At 40.9% G+C, this 21,042-nt stretch overlaps 3 protein-coding genes across 4 annotated transcripts; all 3 read left to right on the top strand.

Moving 5' to 3' along the window:
* Nucleotides 1-1,573: 1,573 nt before the first annotated feature.
* Nucleotides 1,574-5,656, top strand: natd1 (protein NATD1). The gene is made up of 3 exons (XM_034089457.2): nucleotides 1,574-1,798; nucleotides 4,271-4,389; nucleotides 4,971-5,656. Exons 1-3 carry the CDS (start codon nucleotides 1,690-1,692, stop codon nucleotides 5,085-5,087), a joined length of 345 nt encoding a protein of 114 aa, XP_033945348.1. The 5' UTR covers nucleotides 1,574-1,689; the 3' UTR covers nucleotides 5,088-5,656.
* Nucleotides 5,657-10,263: 4,607 nt separating this feature from the next.
* Nucleotides 10,264-14,891, top strand: tmem11 (transmembrane protein 11). Its single transcript, XM_034089848.2, has 2 exons — nucleotides 10,264-10,372; nucleotides 13,107-14,891. Exons 1-2 carry the CDS (start codon nucleotides 10,326-10,328, stop codon nucleotides 13,621-13,623), a joined length of 564 nt encoding a protein of 187 aa, XP_033945739.1. The 5' UTR covers nucleotides 10,264-10,325; the 3' UTR covers nucleotides 13,624-14,891.
* An 823-nt stretch (nucleotides 14,892-15,714) lies between these two features.
* On the top strand, nucleotides 15,715-20,898 carry dhrs7b (dehydrogenase/reductase (SDR family) member 7B). 2 transcript variants are annotated; one of them, XM_034089836.2, is made up of 7 exons: nucleotides 15,715-15,794; nucleotides 16,868-17,035; nucleotides 17,207-17,325; nucleotides 17,767-17,977; nucleotides 18,204-18,296; nucleotides 18,397-18,549; nucleotides 19,266-20,898. In XM_034089836.2, the coding sequence occupies exons 2-7, from the start codon at nucleotides 16,882-16,884 to the stop codon at nucleotides 19,469-19,471; spliced, it is 936 nt and encodes a 311-aa protein (XP_033945727.1). In that variant the 5' UTR covers nucleotides 15,715-15,794; nucleotides 16,868-16,881; the 3' UTR covers nucleotides 19,472-20,898. The 2 variants fall into 2 exon arrangements, with proteins under 2 accessions (XP_033945727.1, XP_033945728.1); XM_034089837.2 differs by lacking the exon at nucleotides 15,715-15,794 and adding an exon at nucleotides 15,801-16,045.
* Nucleotides 20,899-21,042: the final 144 nt, after the last annotated feature.

The following is a 21,042-nucleotide window of genomic DNA, read 5'->3' on the forward strand; positions in this document are numbered from 1 at the left end:
TGTACCGAACGAATATAACGTTAAACGTAAAAAAAATTGAGAACGTGAACAACTTCTTGGAAGTAATCTCAGGTGCTGCGTCGCAGCATTCAGAGTAATTTGAAAAGGCATCACCCGAACGTGAATATCACCGGTACCAAAAGACTGAAGTGCAAACCCAACTCGCACTAGCATTTAAGCTTCCACCACTCGCAAAAACTTCAGACCGAGCCAAAGCTATTACAAACGGCAAATATCCTTATGTTGCCATGTTAGCAAAGCGCTACCTGGCTGTATCTGCTACTAGCTCTGTCCCTAGCGAGAGGGTGTGTTCTCCACAGCAGGAGACATTGCTAGTGCCAGCAGATCTGCCCTTTCGGCAAGCAATGTGGACAAGTACATTTTTCTTTAAAAAAAACATGAAAATACAATGACAAGCAAGTCATTATGTCTAACTGGCTGCTTAGGTACTAGTACAGTACAGTTCAAATACAGATTATTTCAGTTCATCGAAAAGCTGCACCTTAATGTTTATTTTATTTTATATTTATTTGAGTGAATATTCATAGTTTAATAATAATTAAAAACCCAAAAACTAATAGTTTATGTTTTGTGAGTGCTAGTACAGTAAAGTTCAAATACAGATTATTTCAGTTCATCGAAATGCTGCACCTTAATGTTTATTTTATTATATTTTGTATTTATTTGAGTGAATACATTATTCACAGTTTAATAATAATTTAAAAAAAATATGTTATGTTTTGTGATGATTTTTTCTGCTGTACCGAAAACGTACCGAACCGAAATGTTTGTGAACCGTTACACCCCTAGTATCCAGACATCCAGGGCAAACAAGAGGTGGATGGTTCCTGTGTGACAACAGGGCCTTATGACTGCTGCTGTAGTGTTTTAAAATGTAGCCATGAGTAAAACTTGGTAACATCATGTAAATTGAGATGCATTACCTCAGACTATAACTACTTCACATGACTAAACCCCCCTGACATAAACCCTAATATAGCTCATGTGTGTCTGCAGATCTATTTGTGTAAATCCACAATATATAAGAAGCGGGTTGTTTGGCATAAAATACCTTATATTTAACGAATAGGACCAGACTGGGAAAAACATTGCTTAGAATTCCGCATTTTATGACCCAGTAAACCCACAACAAGTGATGATAGTAAGCAAACAAAGCATGTAGACTGACCTCCAGGTGACCAAAGGTGACCTTTGAAGTTAAAGATAGCGATGTGCTGCCATCTATAGGCTTCTATGTGCACTGACCCCACTCTGTGAAAAAGAGCAAATTTCTGTCATTTAACATTAAACTGCAAGAAACACATTTTTTCACCATTATATCAAAGTTATTCAAATACTTTCATCAATGGAATATTCTGCATGTTCAAAATCCAACTAGTTAATAAGTCCTGCCATTGAACAATGTGTTTTGTTTTTTAAGTATCTACAGTGGTTATTTGCAATCCAATACATTTGTTGGTCCTAATTCAAATAGGATACCTTTTATTTGTGTGCGCTGTTCTTTCCCCGTCTGAAAACACGGGCGCTGATAGGCTGACGGTCATCACGTGGCCTCACAGCTGATTTCGTTGGATGAGGTGTTTTGCTTTGACCGTTCATCATTTCATGAAGCCATTTCTGTTTAGCATCGCTGCAGAGTAGCACAGCAGTGAACTGTAGAGGTAAACCATGGCACAGGCAGCACATGCAGCACAGGGAAATGTCTTCGACGCAAACAGCTCTCAGATCCAGGTGGAGCACGATAAGAAGCGCCGGCAGTTTGTTATCCGACTAAACGGTGAGTAGGCTATGTTCAACATGTAAACAGTAGCATGCTAACAGGCTAATGCTAGCGCTGCTGTTGTTCTTTTCTTGCTGCCAACATCGTCGTCGTTTTCTTATTGACGTCTCAAGCTGTCACTTCAGACACAGAGCCGTTGTTATTTTCACATAGTTGCGATGTCACAGATATCATGTATTGTAAGGACTGAACAGACTACTGTGCTTCTTCTTAGTCAAAGCTGCTGACTTCCTTCACTTGTAACTTCACCTGCTTGTTTTTCGGAAATATTTTTGTTTGTTCCATCCTGAAAGCAAATATGCAACAAGCATCCACACCCACTGAAGACAGTTGTATAGACAATCCTGTCATATAAACAGACAATTAAAGCATTACTAAAAAGGAAATTCAAGTATAACAACCTAGTTCCTCTCCTCGACCTTAACAAAACCAACTTCCAATTTTACAAGCTGAAAACAGGTGTTTATAACCGTATCAATGTGTATATTCCAAGGTCAGTTTCAATTATTGTTTAATTAAAATCGTTTTTGATCATTTATTAATTAAGATGTGTTTACAGCAAAAGGCAAAAGCTATTGTTCCCTCAATAGAGGTCTTTATCACATCTCTTTCTTCTCCCATTTTTAAATGACGGGCTCCACATTACATGGGATTAAACAAGGGACCCTCTTGTTTTGATTGAGTGACCACTGAGGGAAATTACTCATGCCTTGTATTATTGAGCAGCCATGTTGCAGTATTATATGTAAATTAAACACTGCTACTGCAACTTGATCAATAACTTAGCCTTTGGGCAATATCTTTGTATTGTGTTTTTGGGCTACAACTGGCAATACTTTTTTAAATCAATATGTTATGAATATGTTATAGACTTGTGAATTAATTGTTTGGTCTATAACATTTCAGTAAGTAGTAAAACGATGTCCATCCAGGTTTCTATGATACAAAGTGAAGGCTATTCATGTCTTCCTTTTTAAGACCATAACACAAATATATTGAGTTTAATATAAATAAATAAAATCTCACACATCTCCTGTGTGAGATGGCCATTTTTGGATGAAATGTGAGATCGGCAATTATCTTTTCTGCAGACTGACATATCATTGAGGCTGTAATTAAGTTTGCCCTTAAAGGTCCCCTATTATACTATTTTTCAACAATATATCAAAGATCTCGGTTGGTTATTGGCTATGGTTGCACGTAATCCAAAAAAACATTGTGACATCACAAAGTGGCCAAATCTGATGAGACCCTTTTCAGACATGTTTTTGTACGTCTGTCAGTGGTTCAGTCAGTAGAGGCTTGGACTAGGGCTGAACGATATATCGTGTCATGGCGATAACCGCGATATTCACATCGCAGGGACGTGCGATATTAAGTAGGTAAATTAACTCAAACACGTCATGTTACAATTATTTTGCTGCTTGTTACAAAAGGAAAACTTGTGCGGCTCTCATGTCAGGGGTACTTCAGTGAGTGACATGCAGGTTCTGCATGCACAGCAAACCACCAATCACAATAATTCTTGATCAGATCACAGCAGGCCCCGCCCCGCTAGTTTGCAGGCCATCAAAACACCAGTAAAAAAAATTGCGAGGCACAGGAGGACAATACCAGCGAGAATGAAGATTTACTTCCAAAAAGAAAAGCAACATCTGCCATCTGGAACTATTTTGGATACAAAAAGGTTCTTCTCTTCTTCATTCACAGATGAACCCCCTTATTTGAGGGTAAGCAACATGCATTATCATGACATGTTAGATCATGACTTAAGGTATGATGAGTCAACCAGTTAAGATCCAGACGTCCGCGACTAAAATCCTTCATCCGGTTAAATATAGTTAAAAAAAACGCAATATATATCGCAGGGCAAAAAAATATCGCAATGTCAGTTTTTTTCAATATCGTGCAGCCCTAGCTTGGACTGGGAGCTGTAGGGTCGCCGGTTCAAGTCCCGTACCAGACCTAAAGTATAGAGTGTGGACTGCTACTTGGACTGTCCCAGTTCTCCTCCTGCCCTGCTGTGGTGCCCTTGAGCAAGGCACCGGACAACCCCCTCCCCCCTCCACTCCCATTGCTCCCATGGCGCTGTACAATAGCTGCCCACTGCTCCTAGTACTAGACTCCTGGTACTAGGATGGGTTAAAAGCAGAGAACACATTTCACTGTGTGTGCTGTACACGTGCTCTGCATGTGTGACCATTAAAGAGGGTTTCATCCCTCCGATTCTATTCTATAAAGGACAAAAAGAGAGAGAGAATATTTTTTCCTGAAACTTTCCGAATCTCTTGACACAGAGGGGACACAAAAACTGGATTTTGCATTTCAAGTAACCTATTGAACTTGTATGTTTTATCAGTATTCCCTTGAAGAAAGGTGGGGATGTTGCTGCTGTTAATAAGCTGTAGATGGTTGGGTGGAGAAAAAAACTAAACAAACCTTGTTGCTATGGCCTCTGTCTGCCCTCAGGATCTCATGATCGTGCGGTCCTTCTGTATGAATACGTTGGGAAGAAGACGGTGGACCTGCAGCACACTGAAGTTCCAGACGCTTACAGAGGGAGAGGCATAGCCAAGCATCTGGCTAAGGTAAAACTCATTAAGACAGTTTTTTTTATTTATCTTCATCTTAAAGAGAAGACGGAGCCAAATTGGGAATCTTTACACCATATCAATTTGATCATCATTTAAAATACAAATAATGTGTTTTGAAATGTATTGTCTCTGCAACCTTTTTTGTTGCAATGGCACTCAGCATCGTGCATTGTCCGTAGAAACAGAAAAAGTTAGCCCGCTTCATTAATAACAGTTCTTTGCACTGCCAACGTAATGTATAAAAATGGCCGCAGCTCTGAACATCCTGCTATGCTTACTTGATGTCAATTCAACAATGATCTATAGCTTGGATTAAATTGAATGTCGTTGAACCCAGATTACACTAGTGATGAGCTCTGGGATAACACTTTTTATTATAAAATGCAGAAAAGTATCTTATTTTATTGACTTAACTAGTGATCAACCGTGTACCTTAAATCTGGATAGCACACCTCAAAACGTTTTATTGAATCAATAATGACTTGTGTTTTTTAATTAATGATGGAAGTGTCCATGTGAAATGCTCTCTTATTAAATGCGTGTGAAGATGTGATTTGATGTTTCTGTGATGACAGGCAGCCATGGACTTTGTGGTGGAGGAGGATCTGAAAGCCCACCTGACCTGCTGGTACATTCAGAAATACGTCAAAGAGAATCCGCAGCCTCAGTACTTTGAACATATCTATCAATGACCCTAGATGGCTCCGACGGGGGAACACACGGAAAAAGAGACTGTGAGGGGATAAATGAATACTCTGTGGCATCATGCTTTCCGCGTTACAAGCTAACATACAACCACAGACCTTCCAGGTATTGTTAAACATGATGGATCTCAAGGAAAAGATGTCTGAAAGATGAACGTTGAGTTAATGGGTCGGTGACACACTGGCCATAAAACAGGAAGTGAATCAGCAGGTCAATAAAGACATACGCAAATAAACTATCCAAAGCTGAAGCCTGTGAGCTCGAACATCATTCAGGATGCATCACTGACTGAAAGCAAGATTAGGGCCTGTCCTGAGAGCAGATTTAAATCCTATGTTGGAGATTTCCTGTCCTCCTTTGGACGCACTGGATGTGAGCAGCGCTAAAAGATGGCCGACCCAAGTGTCTTTCTCCATGATAGTTTGGACAGAAGCAATGATGGCTTCATTGAGGCTCAAACATGATGACTTTTAAATTTCAACATCTTTTTGATATTCTTTGGATCTGTTTTATGTTATTTCTTTTCCAATTTTGCCTTCCTCAACTCTTTTAGATTTAGTATAACGTTTCATTCACTAATGAAAGTCAAACACATGTTTGTTTCCACTGTTTTATTGTCTGCCTGTGGCGATAAGCAATTAATTGACTTATGGTTTGATAAATAAAAATGAACTCGATAAATTGCCATTTACATGAGGATGTGACTAGCAGTTTGAAAGGATGTACTTGAATTATTATTATATATTATCTTTATGTCAGTGGTCTAAAATGGTCATACAACGGTGCCGACAATATTATCGTTTATCGCAATAATTTCCAGGAAAATGTATCCAACAAAATTAATTATCGTGAGAGGCCTACGTGAAACACAGACACAAACAAATCTACAGACTTACTCCAAACTGCCAAATATATTAATTAACACACTCACTCTCATATACTCTTTGACTCTATTTTGGCCTAGTAGAACAATAAGCAGCAGACTTTTACTTTTTTATAATTTCTACTGGATTTTAGATCTGCGCATGCGCAATACGGGTCGGCAGTTGCGGCTCCAGAGTATTTGTGTTGGGTAATCTACGGTAGGGCTAACCCATACAGTGGTGGGGCTCAAATCAGTATTTGCAATGTAATTACATACACGCTATATCGCCCCCCTTGACAGTGAAACGCCACGCGTGAGGTTTAGATTATTTCCGTCTCAATCCAATTGAACTGTATGAAATAAAAAGGCACATTTGTCTTGAAGTAAATAAAAAGGGCGACCTGGAGCCAATCCTGCAATCTCCCCACAAGTGAAAGAGTTTTTTGAAATACTAACATAAAATACACATTCTGGTACTCTCTTGAGAAGAAAAATAAATAAATCTATTACTACACATTTAAAAAAAATGAATGCCATTTTAGTTTTGTGTTACTTTGTTCTGAAAGCTGAACCTGCTGCTCCTCACAGAGAGAAGAGGGAAGAGGCTGTGAATTAAGTTACATTGTGGATAAGGGTGGATGTGGATAGCCCCCATTGTTCTGTGTGTCAAAATGAAAGACAGCCCACACACCTATCAATCATCACACCGTGGGGTCTTATTTCATTACGTGTTGATTTCTATCAACACGTAATGTTGTATCGATGTATAGAGATGTACTACAGCAAAAGTATTCTCCGTCGGGACTTCCTGCAACAACACCACGCCGTTATCTTGATTCTGATTGGCCAGAAGACATTATCAAAGATGTTCTATTGAGAAGACGATCACTACCTGACAAAAGTTTTCAAAACCGTTTCTAGTCTTCGGTATTTCCAAACAAGTGACTACTGAAATCAATCTTACTAACTGCTGTCTGTGATTGCTTGTTTTGGCGTGAGAATAGTTTGGGCAGAGTGAGAGCGTGAGATTGAGAGTGAAAGCGTGTGTCACACGTACGCCAGATGCGTGAGAGTTGGCAACCCTGATTTTATTATGTGAAGCACTAAATGGTTTTAGAAAAATATCGAGTCTTTGTTTGTAGATATCTACTAAACTAAAGCAAATAAAGAGATATAGGCCTGTTATACTGAGTGATATATATTCCACACACTGCTCTGCTTTCTGCACGGACCTTACAGCTGTTCTCTCTGGAAATATTAAGACGCGATGAAAGCAGTTTCTAAAATAATATCCAGGGGATGCATGCAGAGCTGTCATTGGCTGAGATAAGTCCGGCCGTGCGTCACGCCTCCACCGTTTCCGGAAATGCATCCGCGGAGGAGCCGTGGAGGAACCATCAGTGGCCCTTTCTCATTTCATCAAATCCCCCTCCTCGACTCCTCGGTCCTCCGGTAGTGACCCGGAAATGAATTTTAGCGCGCCATGTTGAAGGACATCTCATTTCTCTAAATGCACTTCGAGGACCGAGGACCGAGCGTCGAGGAGGCTCTCTGGAGGAGCTATAACCGAGGATACACTTATGGGTCCTCCACGGTCCTCCACGGCTGCTTCGTGGATGCATTTCCGGCAACAGAGATGTTTCAAAGAGTCGTGACGCACGGCCGGACTTATCTCAGCCAATGACAGCTCTGCATGCTTCCCCTGGATATTATTTTATTAACTGCTTTCATCGCGACGCGATGTTTACAGTGAGAACAGCTGTGAGGTCCGTGCAGAAAGCAGAGCAGTGTGTAGAATGTATATCACTCAGTAGAACAGGCCTACATTACTCTCTGTATTTGCTGTAGTTTAGTAGATATCTACACACAAAGAGTCGATATTTTTCTAAAACCATTTAGTGCTTCACAATAAAATACACAACGGCTGCCTGTTTTAGGAGCTGTATGTGCGTGTGTGTGTGTGGTGTAGGTGTGCGTGGTACAGTGTGTGCATAGATGCAGCGGACAGACAGGTCTCAGTTGGTTTGGTGTCCTCTGCTTACTTGTAATACTTGTAAATACAACTTTTGGCCCGTAATTTATTTCCCTCATTGTAGCGACCAGAGGGGAGAGGGGGGGGGGGATATATCCAGTCTCTGATAGTGTTACGTTATTATGAGTGCTCTGTTTGATTCTGAAATTGTATATATTTATATAAATATATACATATATATGTGTGTGTGCGTGTCCGCATCTGTAGCCTGTTATTGTCTCATTATACCGCACTGTTAATGAATCAAAGTAAATATATAAGTCATCATGAACACATCTGTCCATCAGACAGAGGGCTGCTGTGCCTTCTGTCATCATTAATGGACGTCTCTTTAAAATGACCGCTCAGAGGAGAGGAGTTCTCATTTCTCTAACCGCCTGCTGCTTCCCCTCCTCTCTCCTCGGTTCCCCTCCTCGGCTCCTCCGCTCGCATCTCCTGTGGGCGGGACTAAGTATCGAGGATAGGAGTCGAGGAGGGGAGTCGAGGAGGGGAGTTCGAGAAATGAGAAAGGGCCAGTGTATCCTCAGTTATAGCTCCTCCAGAGAGCCTCCTCGATGCTCGATCCTCGGTCCTCGTGTGCATTTAGAGAAATGAGACGTCCTTCAAAATGGCGCGCTGAAATTCATTTCCGGGTCACTACCGGAGGACCGAGGAGTCGAGGAGGGGAAATTTGAGTATTGAGAAGCCTCTCCGGTGAGACAGAGACCGAGGAGCGAGGAAATGAAAAATAAGAGAAGTGAGAAAGGGCCATAGTGTGCTTTTAACAATGCAAGGGCAAGCACTTTACAAATGGGTGAGATGGAAATAAATCTGCTGCCTAATCCCCTGTTTGAAATCACAGCAGTTAAACTACAAACCTGGCTGGTATACACACTCTCATCAATACAAAAAATCTCCTGTTTACTCAAAAGACCCGAAAGAAATGCTCTCAGTTAAATGTGGTGGCTCTGTAATGTTAACCCATCAAAAACTCACAAGACAAACATGTAAAAACTCTTGATGTCCAAAATCCTGTTGAATTGACAATTGTTATCAGTGAGAGTGAATGTGATGGAAGTGTGCAATCATATCTATTGGAAACACGGAGGTCATGTCATTGATGGTGGTTTAAGACCTCAGGGGGACATAATATTTTATAATCCAAAACCGTGTTATCAAACAAGCTGATTCCAGTGTGTCTGAACTGAATATGTACATTTGAATAGTTTGTGACTAACAAAAATCCTAGGTCTAGGTAGGCATCAATATCTAACTTTGAGGATTAAACGTCTTGGCCCATTTTTTTCTTATAAAATGCTAAGTGCACCAGTGTAAAATAATAAGCTTTGCCTGATTATTACCTTTACAAAAAGAAAAAAATTCTAATCAGGAACTATATCTGATCTTTCAACAAACCTTTAAGTCTAACTGGGAGGCTGTGGCACATGGAATAGTGCGTTGGTGTTCGGGAGCACGTTCAAACCCCACTACAGTCAGCACACTAAAACTGTGGGGATTTCCCACAGTATTGAGTATGTAAGTCGCTTTGTAGCGTCTAAAAACATGTAATGTAACCAAGTTTCCATGCTATAGCAACATTAATTATTTGAATTGTTTTGATTGTTTAATAGGATGTATACAGATGCAAGGATGAATAATGAACATGTTAATTGATAGATCATTTACATACCAACATAGACGTGCAAGTGTCTCCCTGTAGCCTCCATCTGTTGTGAGAAATGTTGGTGGTGCAGATATTAAATATATATCATCTATATTGGTTGGATTTGTATTGATTTGTTATACAATCGTGTGTATCTTACACCTGTGACATAGTTTTCACAGGAGCAGCATTTGGGTTCAGCTGATCTCACATTCCACAACGTTGCCATTATAGTTGTTAAATGCAAAGCGCTTCAGATTACAGCAGCAGGACAGACACAGACAGAGCGGTAAAGCATGGATAGGTGAGGAGAAGTCATCAAAAACCATTCACAAAATTAGATGTGAATGTATAAAGTAGGATGTAACCAAAGCATGCACTCTTACACAATTATTAATTAAAATATTGAACTCCCATTTGTTATTTAGATTTATTTGTAATACCTAATTAATTATTATGTCTTATACCAACATACATCAGCTATCTTTGTGTTAGAATTATTTGGAATAAGGTCTGACCTTTCAAACTTCTGTGCTATTATAAAATACGTCAAGGCAGGTATCTCTACATGGGAGTTGTAGTCCGCAATAGGTTCAAAGTGATGCGTCGGCTGCATTCATACACTTCATTACCCAGAAGGCTTCGCGCACTCATACGTCAACTGCAATCACGGCTGTATCTCCAACATGGCGTCGCTGGGAAGGAGGCGCGGTGTCCCAATAAGCAGGGAGAGGTCAGTTACTCCACATCTTAGCTATTAAACGAAATTGTTTTAATATAATACATAGTTTTGTCGATGTTGCCATTCAACAGACCCCGACCATGCATATGGTTTGGCGCTTAAAGTGAAACGCCAACACGACAAGTCAGAATTTTGTTCCAGGGTTAGCTAACGCTAGCAGGCTAACGTGTACAGCTAGCTTAATGTTAGCGAGGAAACAAACTAGCAGATCATGTGATGTTTTGGTTATTTCACAGCAGCCGATTCATCGTGGGAAAAGTTGCGTTTAACCGTCTGCGGGTGTTTGAGGTGGTGTTGTGTGCCTCGGCTGGCTAAATGCTAAACATTTGTGATTGGGTTCAGAGTTTGGTCCACTGTGTTTGTCGACATGTTTTAAAAAGTGAAACGCACCTCATCTTAGCTGCTTCCAACTTTTCACCATGCATGCAAGTTAGCTTATGTTATCCAATTGATAGACAGGTACATAATGTCCCTTGCACTGTCGATGTTAAATTAATTATTCGTTAGCTAATGTCCGCTAAGCCTGGTGTCTCTTTTAAGTCTTTTAGGTTTGTTTGCTCTCATCATGCACTGAAAGGCCTTGCATTGTTAACACTGATCCACACATCACATAATTTAGAAACACCTGGAAACACTACACTGTAAACACAATCAGTCGACAAATAAAGCAGATGGAAATTAGTTTAGATAAAGATCTAAAAAGTTGTTTGTTACAACGGCTGTGTTTTGTGTGTCATTGACATGACATTACATTACATGACTTCAGCTATGAACACTTGTGATGACCATTTCACCATTTTTAAATGTTTATGAATGAATGTTAAACAATATGGAAGAATTACTAATTTATCCCAAGTTGAAATAATAGATATCCAAATAAAATGTGGAATTACAACCAATGTAGGATACATTCAAGAATACAATTTTAAATATGCTTTCTAATGTTGTATTCCCAATCTTACACTCTCACACTTTATTATAATTGAAAGGTCGTCTTTTACTTAAGCTGGTACCATTTTAACTAGAAGCTATTCATTTATCAGTCATGGAAATAGTTTGTAACGTAATAGTTGCGTGGTTGGTACAGTGTGTACCAGGGAGTAATGATTGATAGCAACACATTAACAATCAATCAAACACAGATGTTCAAAAAGACAGCACGAGTGCCATGTTGAAACTATATAGTTTACAAAAACAAATGTTATATTTATTGGTATGTCTTATTTATATATATTTATATTTATATATATATATATATACACACTAGGGCTGAACGATATACCGTGTCATGGCGATAACCGCGGTATGCGCATGTGCGGTATTCACACCGCAGGGACGTGCGGTTTTATTCATAAAAAAAAAATGCTGCCGCACTTTAGCACAGAATTCAAAATAAAGATACCCTTATTACTTATCGAAACTGCACATACAATATATCCGATTTAAAGCTGAGACTCCACAGATTATTTAAGTATAGTATCTAAGGGATCAAATCTCGCAACAGGGGAAGCAAACCCAGACATCACAACACATACCTTTTACGGGAGATCGTCTCACCGTAGCTTTCAATCTGATCAAAAGACGTGTTCAATGGCATTAAAACGAGAAAGAAAAAATTCGGCTGAATCTGTTGATCCATAGGTTGATAATGTATCTGTGGCTTTGAAGCAATTGTTTATAATCCATAATTCCATTTTTATGTAAAAATCGGAGCACAACAGTTAGCTGCTAATGGTAGCCAGCAGCTTCCGGTTTTGGCTACACGTCACTCCCACTCCTTATTTGGTAATGTGTGTGTGTTAGACTGCGCTGGACTGCCGCATAGCCAAGACCGGAAGCAGCAGCCACTCTGGTGGCTACCATTAGCAGCTAACTTTTGCTCTGCGATATTTACATAAAAATGGATTATAAATTAAATCATTTTTTTATACAGAGACGTTAAAAACCTATGGATTAACCGATTCAGCCGCGTTTTTTCTTTCTCGTTTTAATGCCATTGAACACGTCTTTTGATCAGATTGACAGCTACGGTGAGACATCTCCCCTAGAAGCTACGTAAAGGTACGTGTTGTGATGTCTGTGTTTGCTTCCCCTGTCCGAGTTCAGATCACTGTGATGATACTATATACCTAAATAATCTGTGGAACCTCAGCTTTAATCAGATATCTTGTAAATGCAGCTACGATAAGTAATAATAAGGGTACTTTTATCTTGAGTTCTGTGCCAAAGTCCGTTAGCGTCATTTAGATGCTTCTTATGAGACTTGTGTTTTGTTTTGGTAAAAATGGTTTGTATCGTCAGTTAGCTGAGATTATTTCCGTTAATCTGGTACAACACATTAATAGGTTCTTAAATATTATGATCCCCTGAGACACTCTCGTGAAAAAAAAAAGTAAAGTACCCGCCGGGACTTTGGGGTTTAACAGGTTAAAAAAAACGCAATATATACGGCGGGGGGGGGGGGGAAATCGCGATGTCAGTTTTTTTCAATACCGTGCAGCCCTAATATACACACATGATAGGGGTTTCAATCGAAAAACAATTTGGGTACAATAACCAGCTGGGGATGTTGGTTGTAGCAATTCAAGACAAAAACATTCACAGGTCCATGAAATGTCGCCAGATTGGTGTAAATATATAGTCCGTCAGTGTCAACCGACCTTGACACTGCAAGCCTTTTAACATTTCTCTCATTGTTCTTTGCCTGTTTTCTATTTCTGAACAGGGGAGTGATGGCAGCGACAGAATGCTACATTGTGCACGAGATCTACAACGGGGAGAATGCGCAGGACCAGTTTGAGTACGAGCTGGAGCAGGCACTGGAGGCCCAGTATAAATACATTGTCATTGAGCCCACGCGCATCGGAGATGAAACGGCCCGTTGGATTACCGTGGGTAACTGCCTGCACAAGACGGCCGTGTTGTCAGGCACTGCTTGCCTCATGACGCCACTTTCCCTGCCCATTGAATACACGCGCTACGTGGCGTTGCCCGCCGGCGCCCTCAGTGTGGCCTGTTCTGCCCTCTACGGCATCTCATGGCAATTTGACCCCTGCTGCAAGTACCAGGTGGAATACGACAGCCAAAAACTCTCGCGGCTGCCCCTGCATACGCTCACCTCCTCGACGCCCGTGGTTTTGGTACGCAGGGATGACGTCCACAGAAAGAGACTCCATAACACGATAGCACTGGCCGCCCTGGCGTACTGCGCCAAGAAGATCTATGAACTCTATGCGGTATGAGCGCACTCTGAACAGGGTTTAAGAAGCAACAGGAAAAAAAACAAAAAAAAAAACCTATCCAACCCCAGATGTAAGGAAAGTGGAAGTCCCGATCACACATGGTGGGTGCTTCCATTTTGAACTTTGATCAGAGGGATATAGTTAAAACTAGAAGGAATAGTTTTCTCCTTGCGTTTTATTTTCTTCTATGTGACAACAGCAGCACACTTATCTCCTTAGTACCCTTGTGCATCCTTCCCTGCGCCCTCGACCTGCTATCCTTGACTCACAAGCAAGTGCACAAGGGTACGGCAGCAGTTCCTCCGGATTGAATTGTTTTGCAGTTGAAAAGGACCGACATGTTTTGAGTACCAAGCTCTTTCCCTTGTAGTTTAACTGTACCCCTTTCCTGCTGATCAGTACACCACTCTTTCATTAAACATTAGGTTATTTCAAACTAACTGTTCTGTATTTTATTTTACTTTTTTATTTTCATTAAATGGATTCTCAACATTGTCCAGAGAAGAGCAAATAACTGCAACTTATTTGAGATTGTGTCTTGTTCATGTAGATTTTCTTGTTTAAAAGAGTGTAAGAAAGATCTTATGTGGCTCAATGTCCTCTTTAGAATCACTACATAAATACTTACCACACTTCCCACATACTTTTATTAATGTATATTACATTGACATTAGGCCAAACCTTCATAATTGAAATTAAATATATTTGACACTAAAGACAGCCAATTATAAATTCATACTTTCTTGTACATGTTAGCCAATGCTTGTTATGAGTTGCTGTTTAGATTAGACGTTTTAATTTGGGGTCCCATGAAGAGATACAAATATGGACTAAGTGCATCATGAGGTCCGATAAAAGAAGAGACGTGCAACAATTGAACAATAAAGTGAAATTTAAATGTGAATAATTGGAATACCAAGAGTGACAGTATTGTTGTCGGGGTCACTGATTGAACGGACAGCAGGATGAGGGTTGTTGACTTTGCCAGCAGGACTTGAGCAAAATACAACTTGTTCATAAAGAATTTCCTAAATTTTGTGTAAATACGTTAAAGGTCCGTCAAGAAATGTATTAAATAAATTGTAAACCCTGCTTCAAGGTTTGAAAATGGGTGGTGTTTCAGTAAGTATTGTGATGCAAACAGACAGCTGTGATTTCTATCAGTCTAACATCAGTCTGTGGACAATTTCAGACGTCAACAGTGAATCTATTACATCTATCACACTGGTTTAAAAGGATAGTGAAAAGGTATTAAAGAGTTTACTTCATGATGCTCATCTGCTTTTTCTTTTTTAAACCAGTAAAGGGGGCGTACAACTGTTGCAAAAAGTGATAGTTTCTTCCTACATTTGTAAAGTGTAGAACAAAGACTATTGGTTTTAACTTGGAGAAGATAGTAAAGGTAAATTGTGCAATTGAAAAAAAACAACATTTACGCACACACTAATGTAATTTCCTCCCACCATACATATACCTGTATGGGACGGGCAGATCTGAGGCAGAGGAGTGCTCAGAGGACGGCCTGACAGACTCATTATCTTACTGATTTGCAGCCAGAGCAGTCTAATTATCTGTCAGCTGACCGGCTGCTACGTGAGGCTGTTTGTCAACCATTTTAAGGTAGCGATGCTTGGTCTGCTGGAATAAGAATGCTCCAGTCATCAGAAAATACAAATAGCCACTTTTTACTTATTCTCCCAAGAAAAAAATCTGAGTTCCTGTAAATGCAATACTAGAGAAATCTATTGACACATGCAGATTGTTTGCAGTGATGGAGGCTAGTATCTCACACAAAAATGAAAAATAAAACCACTTTAACGTTCTGCTGTCGAAACAGCACAGCCATTATGTAAAACCAAATGTTATAATGAAAGTATATTGTTAGATAAATACAAAAATAAAGCTCTTGATATTAATTTAGCAGCTGATATTCTGCATAAAGTCAAGCCTGGACGAATAATTGTTTTTTGACACAGAAATGGCAACTTAAGCCCATGTGTGTTTGCTCCTTCAGCCTACTTGGTTATTGAACTTCAACTCCCACAACTCCTAGCGCGGCCGGTAGTCCTTCAATAATCTCCCTCCGGTCCCCTGGTCCGTCCATTATCGTGTTCCTGCCCGGAACTGCTTTTATTTCCGACTCCTGTGGTGTTCGTGCAGACAAGCAGCAAGTGAGTTTAGACCAAACACGAAAACTAGTGTTTGATTTAAGGACGTATCAAAGATATGGAAGCTAGCTAGCGTTAGCATTTGCGACCGCAGTTACTTCTGAGTTACACATGAGAAGCCTGGCTATGCAATTTATGCTGTGCTCATTGTGTTTTGTTATATTTTAGCTAGGGTTTTAACATCTTAACTCTCTTATATTGTGTTCTCCTGTGAAAGGTGGAATAAGACCTTATCACCACTTTTGTTAAACCAGGTAGGCACTCCTAAATGTGCTTAATTGTGCAGTAAACTTGACATTTCAAACAACTCCTATTTCTCCTGAGCCTGTATGAAGTTCAAGTTATGTCGGATGCTTTATCAGGAATATGTAAAGATGCAAGGGCATACACAGAACAGAAGACACTGTAAAGCAGACACAGGAAAGATATTCACAGTATGCATACTGTTTTTCACTGTGTCCCATTTTACTTTACTTGCTCGTTAAATGACTTGTTTATAAACAAACATGATTTGAGGATGTGCAGGGATTTCAATTGCTTACTTTTCTTATGTGGCTTATGAGTATCCTTTGTAGGAAATTACAGAATAATATGCTTATCTTGCCATTATTATTGTAGCCTATGGTAAAGGGGACTAAATACAAATCCATTATATTTTAACTTTTTCACTCTCCTGGTTTTAAAATAAATAATCCTCCTGATACTCAAAACATGTTGGCGCTTGTGTGTGTGCGTGCGTGCGTGTGAGTAATCATTACATTGTACTTGTCACTGTTGCCATGCTGGTTGTTTGAGTTGTGCTATGGAGACAGGACAGGTGGTAAGGATTTCATTGAATGCCTCAGATGATCAAACATTCACAATTATTTTGGCAAAGGGTCTTCAGAGCTTACAGTACTGTACTGTTATTTATTATTATTGATGGCGCACAGATATATCGTCTGAACATGTTTGTTTTAAACAGACTTTGGTTGGGTGACATCGTTGTAGAAGAGCATTGGATTTAAATGGTTTAATATTGCAATTAACAATATTCAAACTCTTCCTAACTGTATTTATTAATCTTGTGTCGACAGGCTGAGTTTCGGTCATGGAGCGCATCATGGGAGGAGGTGTGTTTCAGATGCTTTTAGCTAGTGCCGGACTCTTGCTGCTCTATCGGATCCTCGTGCGCCTCAGACCCGGCACTGCTCTGCAGGACGCTGTGGTGGTCATCACCGGGGGCAGCTCTGGACTGGGGAAAGGTCGGCCTCCTGCTCATTTTCTTTCTTCACTTTAGGTCACACGTGCATTGCTAGTATTTGATGTGCAGCAGTTGATGACTGTTAAGTGATGTGTTTCAGTGATGTGGTGCATGTGCTTCAATTCCCTGATTTGATTTTCGCTATAATAAACAAGTGTGTTTTGTGTTATAGAGTGTGCCCGGGTGTTTCACGCAGCAGGTGCCCGTCTGGTGCTGTGCGGACGAGATGCAGGCCGCCTGCAGCAGGTGATCCAGGAGCTCACCGACAGTTCAACAAGATCACAGCGTCAGGTCGGCACACAAACACAGACACGTAGTCAGACATAACCACAGATCTAATGGCATCGGGTTCTCAGGCCATCAAAGCCACTGATGGTCTATTTATCTCACCAGAGTTCCCTGCCCGATGTCTCCAATACCAATATATCACACAATAACTTTATAATGTTTTTTACCATTGTCTCTCAGAAATGTTAAATGCCCCTATTATGCACATTTTCAGGTTCGTATTTGTATTTTGCCTTTAAAATAAAGCATTTACATGCACAAAAACCTATGTAACACTCTTCCCCGGAAAGGAGAAAAAGCATATTGGGGGCTCTAATTTATCTTAGTTGGATTAGATTTGGTATAATGTAAGTTCACAACTCAACAATATACATAACGTAAGTCTTAACATGTTTTGAATCCTGGTGCAGATAAAGCTAACTGTTCTGTTTGTTCCACCACCAGACCTACACCCCCTGCAGTGTGACCTTTGACCTGGCTGACACGGACACAGTGGACAGAGCTGCAGAGGAGATCCTGAAATGTTACGGACACGTGGACGTCCTCATCAATAATGCTGGAATCAGTTACCGCGGCAACATACTGGATACTAATCTCTCTGTTCAGCGGGATGTGATGGAAACAAACTACTTTGGGCCCATCGCTCTAACTCAAGGTGAGTGAGGAGCACTTTTGGAAGCCAGTAAGAGTTTGATGTTGTTTATGGGGTTAGAGAAAACATAATGGAGCCAAACCATTGAGAGGTTATTTAAAGGACCTTAAACCAGAATAAGGAGAGAAATGGCTTACACATATCCAAGCTAAAGCAGATTTCTGAGGGGAGGAAGCGCTCTTATCCTAATTTTCTCAGCTCCTCGCCTTCTTCTTTCCTCCCTCCACAGCGCTCCTGCCCTCCATGGTTCAGAGGCGCAGCGGCCACATCGTCGTCATTAGCAGCCTCCAGGGCAAGATGGCCATTCCTTACAGATCTGCATGTAAGTTTTCTTTACTCGTTTTATGTAAATCAAACGAAAACCCGAATGATGTTTCCATCTGGTTGACTGTAAATGACGCAGGACTCCTGTTTGTGGTCAGACGCGGCCTCTAAGCACGCCACCCAGGCTTACTTCGACTGCCTACGGGCCGAGATCGAGCGCTACGGGATCCCAGTGACGGTGATCAGTCCCGGGTACATCCGGACCAGCCTGTCCCTCAACGCCGTCACAGGAGACGGATCCAAGTATGGAGGTGAGGCAGTGAAGCGCTAAAGAAATGATCAATCAGTGGGAGAAATGTGTAGACACAATGGTATAATATGTAACATTTCCAAATTGAAAATTCTACGTACAACAATTTTCAGACCCAGAGATATCAGTGATTTTTATTCAAGAAAACGTCCTGTTTCGTTTGGTGGCCTGTAATGGCGTCGCTCTCGCTGTGCACAATTTGTGTTGTTGTTATTTTATCTAAACTATCATAAATCGCCTTTTATCCAGTTTTAAGCCACATTTTTCTGATACTTTTTATAGAACTTGCATGTTTTTAACTATATATTTTTTAACCATATAAAGGATTTTCAGATTTCTGGATCTTAAGTGATCTGAGAGAAAAGCTGAGCAGATGTTCGCAGCAGTCAAACAGTTTTTTTAAATGGCTTTATTTAGTATTTTTACTGGTTTTAGTCACCCTGTCCAAGTTGTTTTTGGAAGGAGGATGCCACTACTTCAAAACATGGCTACCTTTTTACGATAAAGATGTAGGAATCCTATCCGTGAGAAGCTGACCGCAGTGACCGAATCCTATAACTCCACTACAACAAACTCCATAATAAGACATTAATAAATACAAAACTATTTAAAATGGAATATAAAATGATAAGTCCCACCAAATTAAATGAACTATTTTCTTTACTAGGCGTCCTAATGACTCCTGTCATTGACATGCTTCTTGTTTGTGCAACACAGTTTTGGATAAAACCACAGCATCTGGTCGGGACCCCCTGGATGTGGCCCGGGCGGTTCTGAGAGCGGTCCGTCAGAGGAGCAAAGACGTTGTTCTGGCCGGTCCTCTGCCTAGTCTGGCCCTCTACCTCCGCACTCTGTGGCCCGCACTCTTCTTCAAACTCATGTCCTCTCGCGCTCGCAAGGAACAGAAACCTAAAGACGAGTGAAGGAGGAGAGGAAGTGGAGCGCTCACCACCTAAAGGGAGTGATGGAGGAGAGGAAGTGGAGCGCTCACCACCTAAAGGGAGTGATGGAGGAGAGGAAGTGGAGCGCTCACCACCTAAAGGGAGTAATGGAGGAGAGGAAGTGGACCTAAAGGGAGTGATGGAGGAGAGGAAGTGGAGCGCTCACCACCTAAAGGGAGTGATGGAGGAGAGGAAGTGGAGCGCTCACCACCTAAAGGGAGTGATGGAGGAGAGGAAGTGGAGCGCTCACCACCAAAAGGGAGAGATGGAGGAGAAGAAGTGGAGCGCTCACCACCTAAAGGGAGTGATGGAGGAGAGGAAGTGGACCTAAAGGGAGTGATGGAGGAGAGGAAGTGGACCTAAAGGGAGTGATGGAGGAGAGGAAGTGGAGCGCTCACCACCTAAAGGGAGAGATGGAGGAGAGGAAGTGGAGCGCTCACCACCTAAAGGGAGTGATGGAGGAGAGGAAGTGGACCTAAAGGGAGTGATGGAGGAGAGGAAGTGGAGCGCTCACCACCTAAAGGGAGTGATGGAGGAGAGTGGACCTAAAGGGAGTGATGGAGGAGAGGAAGTGGACCTAAAGGGAGTGATGGAGGAGAGGAAGTGGAGCGCTCACCACCTAAAGGGAGTGATGGAGGAGAGTGGACCTAAAGGGAGTGATGGAGGAGAGGAAGTGGAGCGCTCACCACACGGGACATGTTGGAGGCACATGGACAAAAACATGAATGACTGCTTTACATGAAGGTGTGAATACAGGCAGCTCTCTGTGACACAAACAAAACAGAAGAAGCTTGTATGTTGAATCAGTGTTTTTGTGTTGTTTGGACTTCCATATATTGTAACAACTAAACTCCCACTTAATGAAGTCACTAAGAGGTTGTTGCTGTGACAGTGCGTGCTGAGTTAATGTTTTATTAAAGAAAGTTTAACAAACGATAGCAACAGAAAACCCCAGCATACAGCGGGTGAACTAAATACCATTAAACCACACCCAGTTGACAATTTCAGGAAGTGATAACCAATTACAAATAAGTGCTCTGTCAATAATTAATGATAATAAAAACTGCTAAGTCACTATCTGGTCCCTACATTTGTGATTGATCAAGTAAGCAGGGTTTGTTATTCAGCTGTTTCAGACATGAAGACACCAACTCAGTTTCAAAGTAACACTCGTCCTGTCACGACTCAGAGCTTTGCAGGAAAGACGTAGTCGGGTTGCCATGCTGTTTTTCCATAATGCTTTAACTGATCTATTTGAGGACCAAAACGGTTTAATGTGTAATTCTGTCTGGTATGGGGGAAAATACTGTCAGTGTCCGAGAATGACTACTTTTTCAATTGTTTCTGTGTCCAACTCAACATCAGCATTACAAGCCACCTGTAAACTAAATAAAGAGAACAGATGAGAATTATGTTGTAACATTTCTTTTAACTGCTTTCCATCTCATCAGCAGAAACCAGTTTAGGAGAGAACCTAATCTACTAAAATACTGGATTTGATCAAAGTGTTTGAGCTGTTTTGGCAGATGATCTACTCACAGCAGCTGCATAGA

Source organism: Pseudochaenichthys georgianus, chromosome 8 (assembly GCF_902827115.2).
Source record: "Pseudochaenichthys georgianus chromosome 8, fPseGeo1.2, whole genome shotgun sequence".
NCBI classification, from domain to species: Eukaryota; Metazoa; Chordata; class Actinopteri; order Perciformes; family Channichthyidae; genus Pseudochaenichthys; species Pseudochaenichthys georgianus.

What these genes read in the sequence shown, in the direction of transcription:
- natd1 (XM_034089457.2), top strand. Translation starts at nt 1,690, where the DNA reads ATGGCACAGGCAGCACATGCAGCACAGGGAAATGTCTTCGACGCAAAC. An exon ending in GTTTGTTATCCGACTAAACG is followed by an intron (nt 1,799 to 4,270) that starts GTGAGTAGGCTA and finishes GTCTGCCCTCAG; the next exon opens with GATCTCATGATCGTGCGGTC. An exon ending in TAGCCAAGCATCTGGCTAAG is followed by an intron (nt 4,390 to 4,970) that starts GTAAAACTCATT and finishes CTGTGATGACAG; the next exon opens with GCAGCCATGGACTTTGTGGT.
- tmem11 (XM_034089848.2), top strand. Translation starts at nt 10,326, where the DNA reads ATGGCGTCGCTGGGAAGGAGGCGCGGTGTCCCAATAAGCAGGGAGAG. An exon ending in GTCCCAATAAGCAGGGAGAG is followed by an intron (nt 10,373 to 13,106) that starts GTCAGTTACTCC and finishes ATTTCTGAACAG; the next exon opens with GGGAGTGATGGCAGCGACAG.
- dhrs7b (XM_034089836.2), top strand. Translation starts at nt 16,882, where the DNA reads ATGGAGCGCATCATGGGAGGAGGTGTGTTTCAGATGCTTTTAGCTAGT. An exon ending in CAACAAGATCACAGCGTCAG is followed by an intron (nt 17,326 to 17,766) that starts GTCGGCACACAA and finishes TTCCACCACCAG; the next exon opens with ACCTACACCCCCTGCAGTGT. An exon ending in GCCCATCGCTCTAACTCAAG is followed by an intron (nt 17,978 to 18,203) that starts GTGAGTGAGGAG and finishes CTCCCTCCACAG; the next exon opens with CGCTCCTGCCCTCCATGGTT.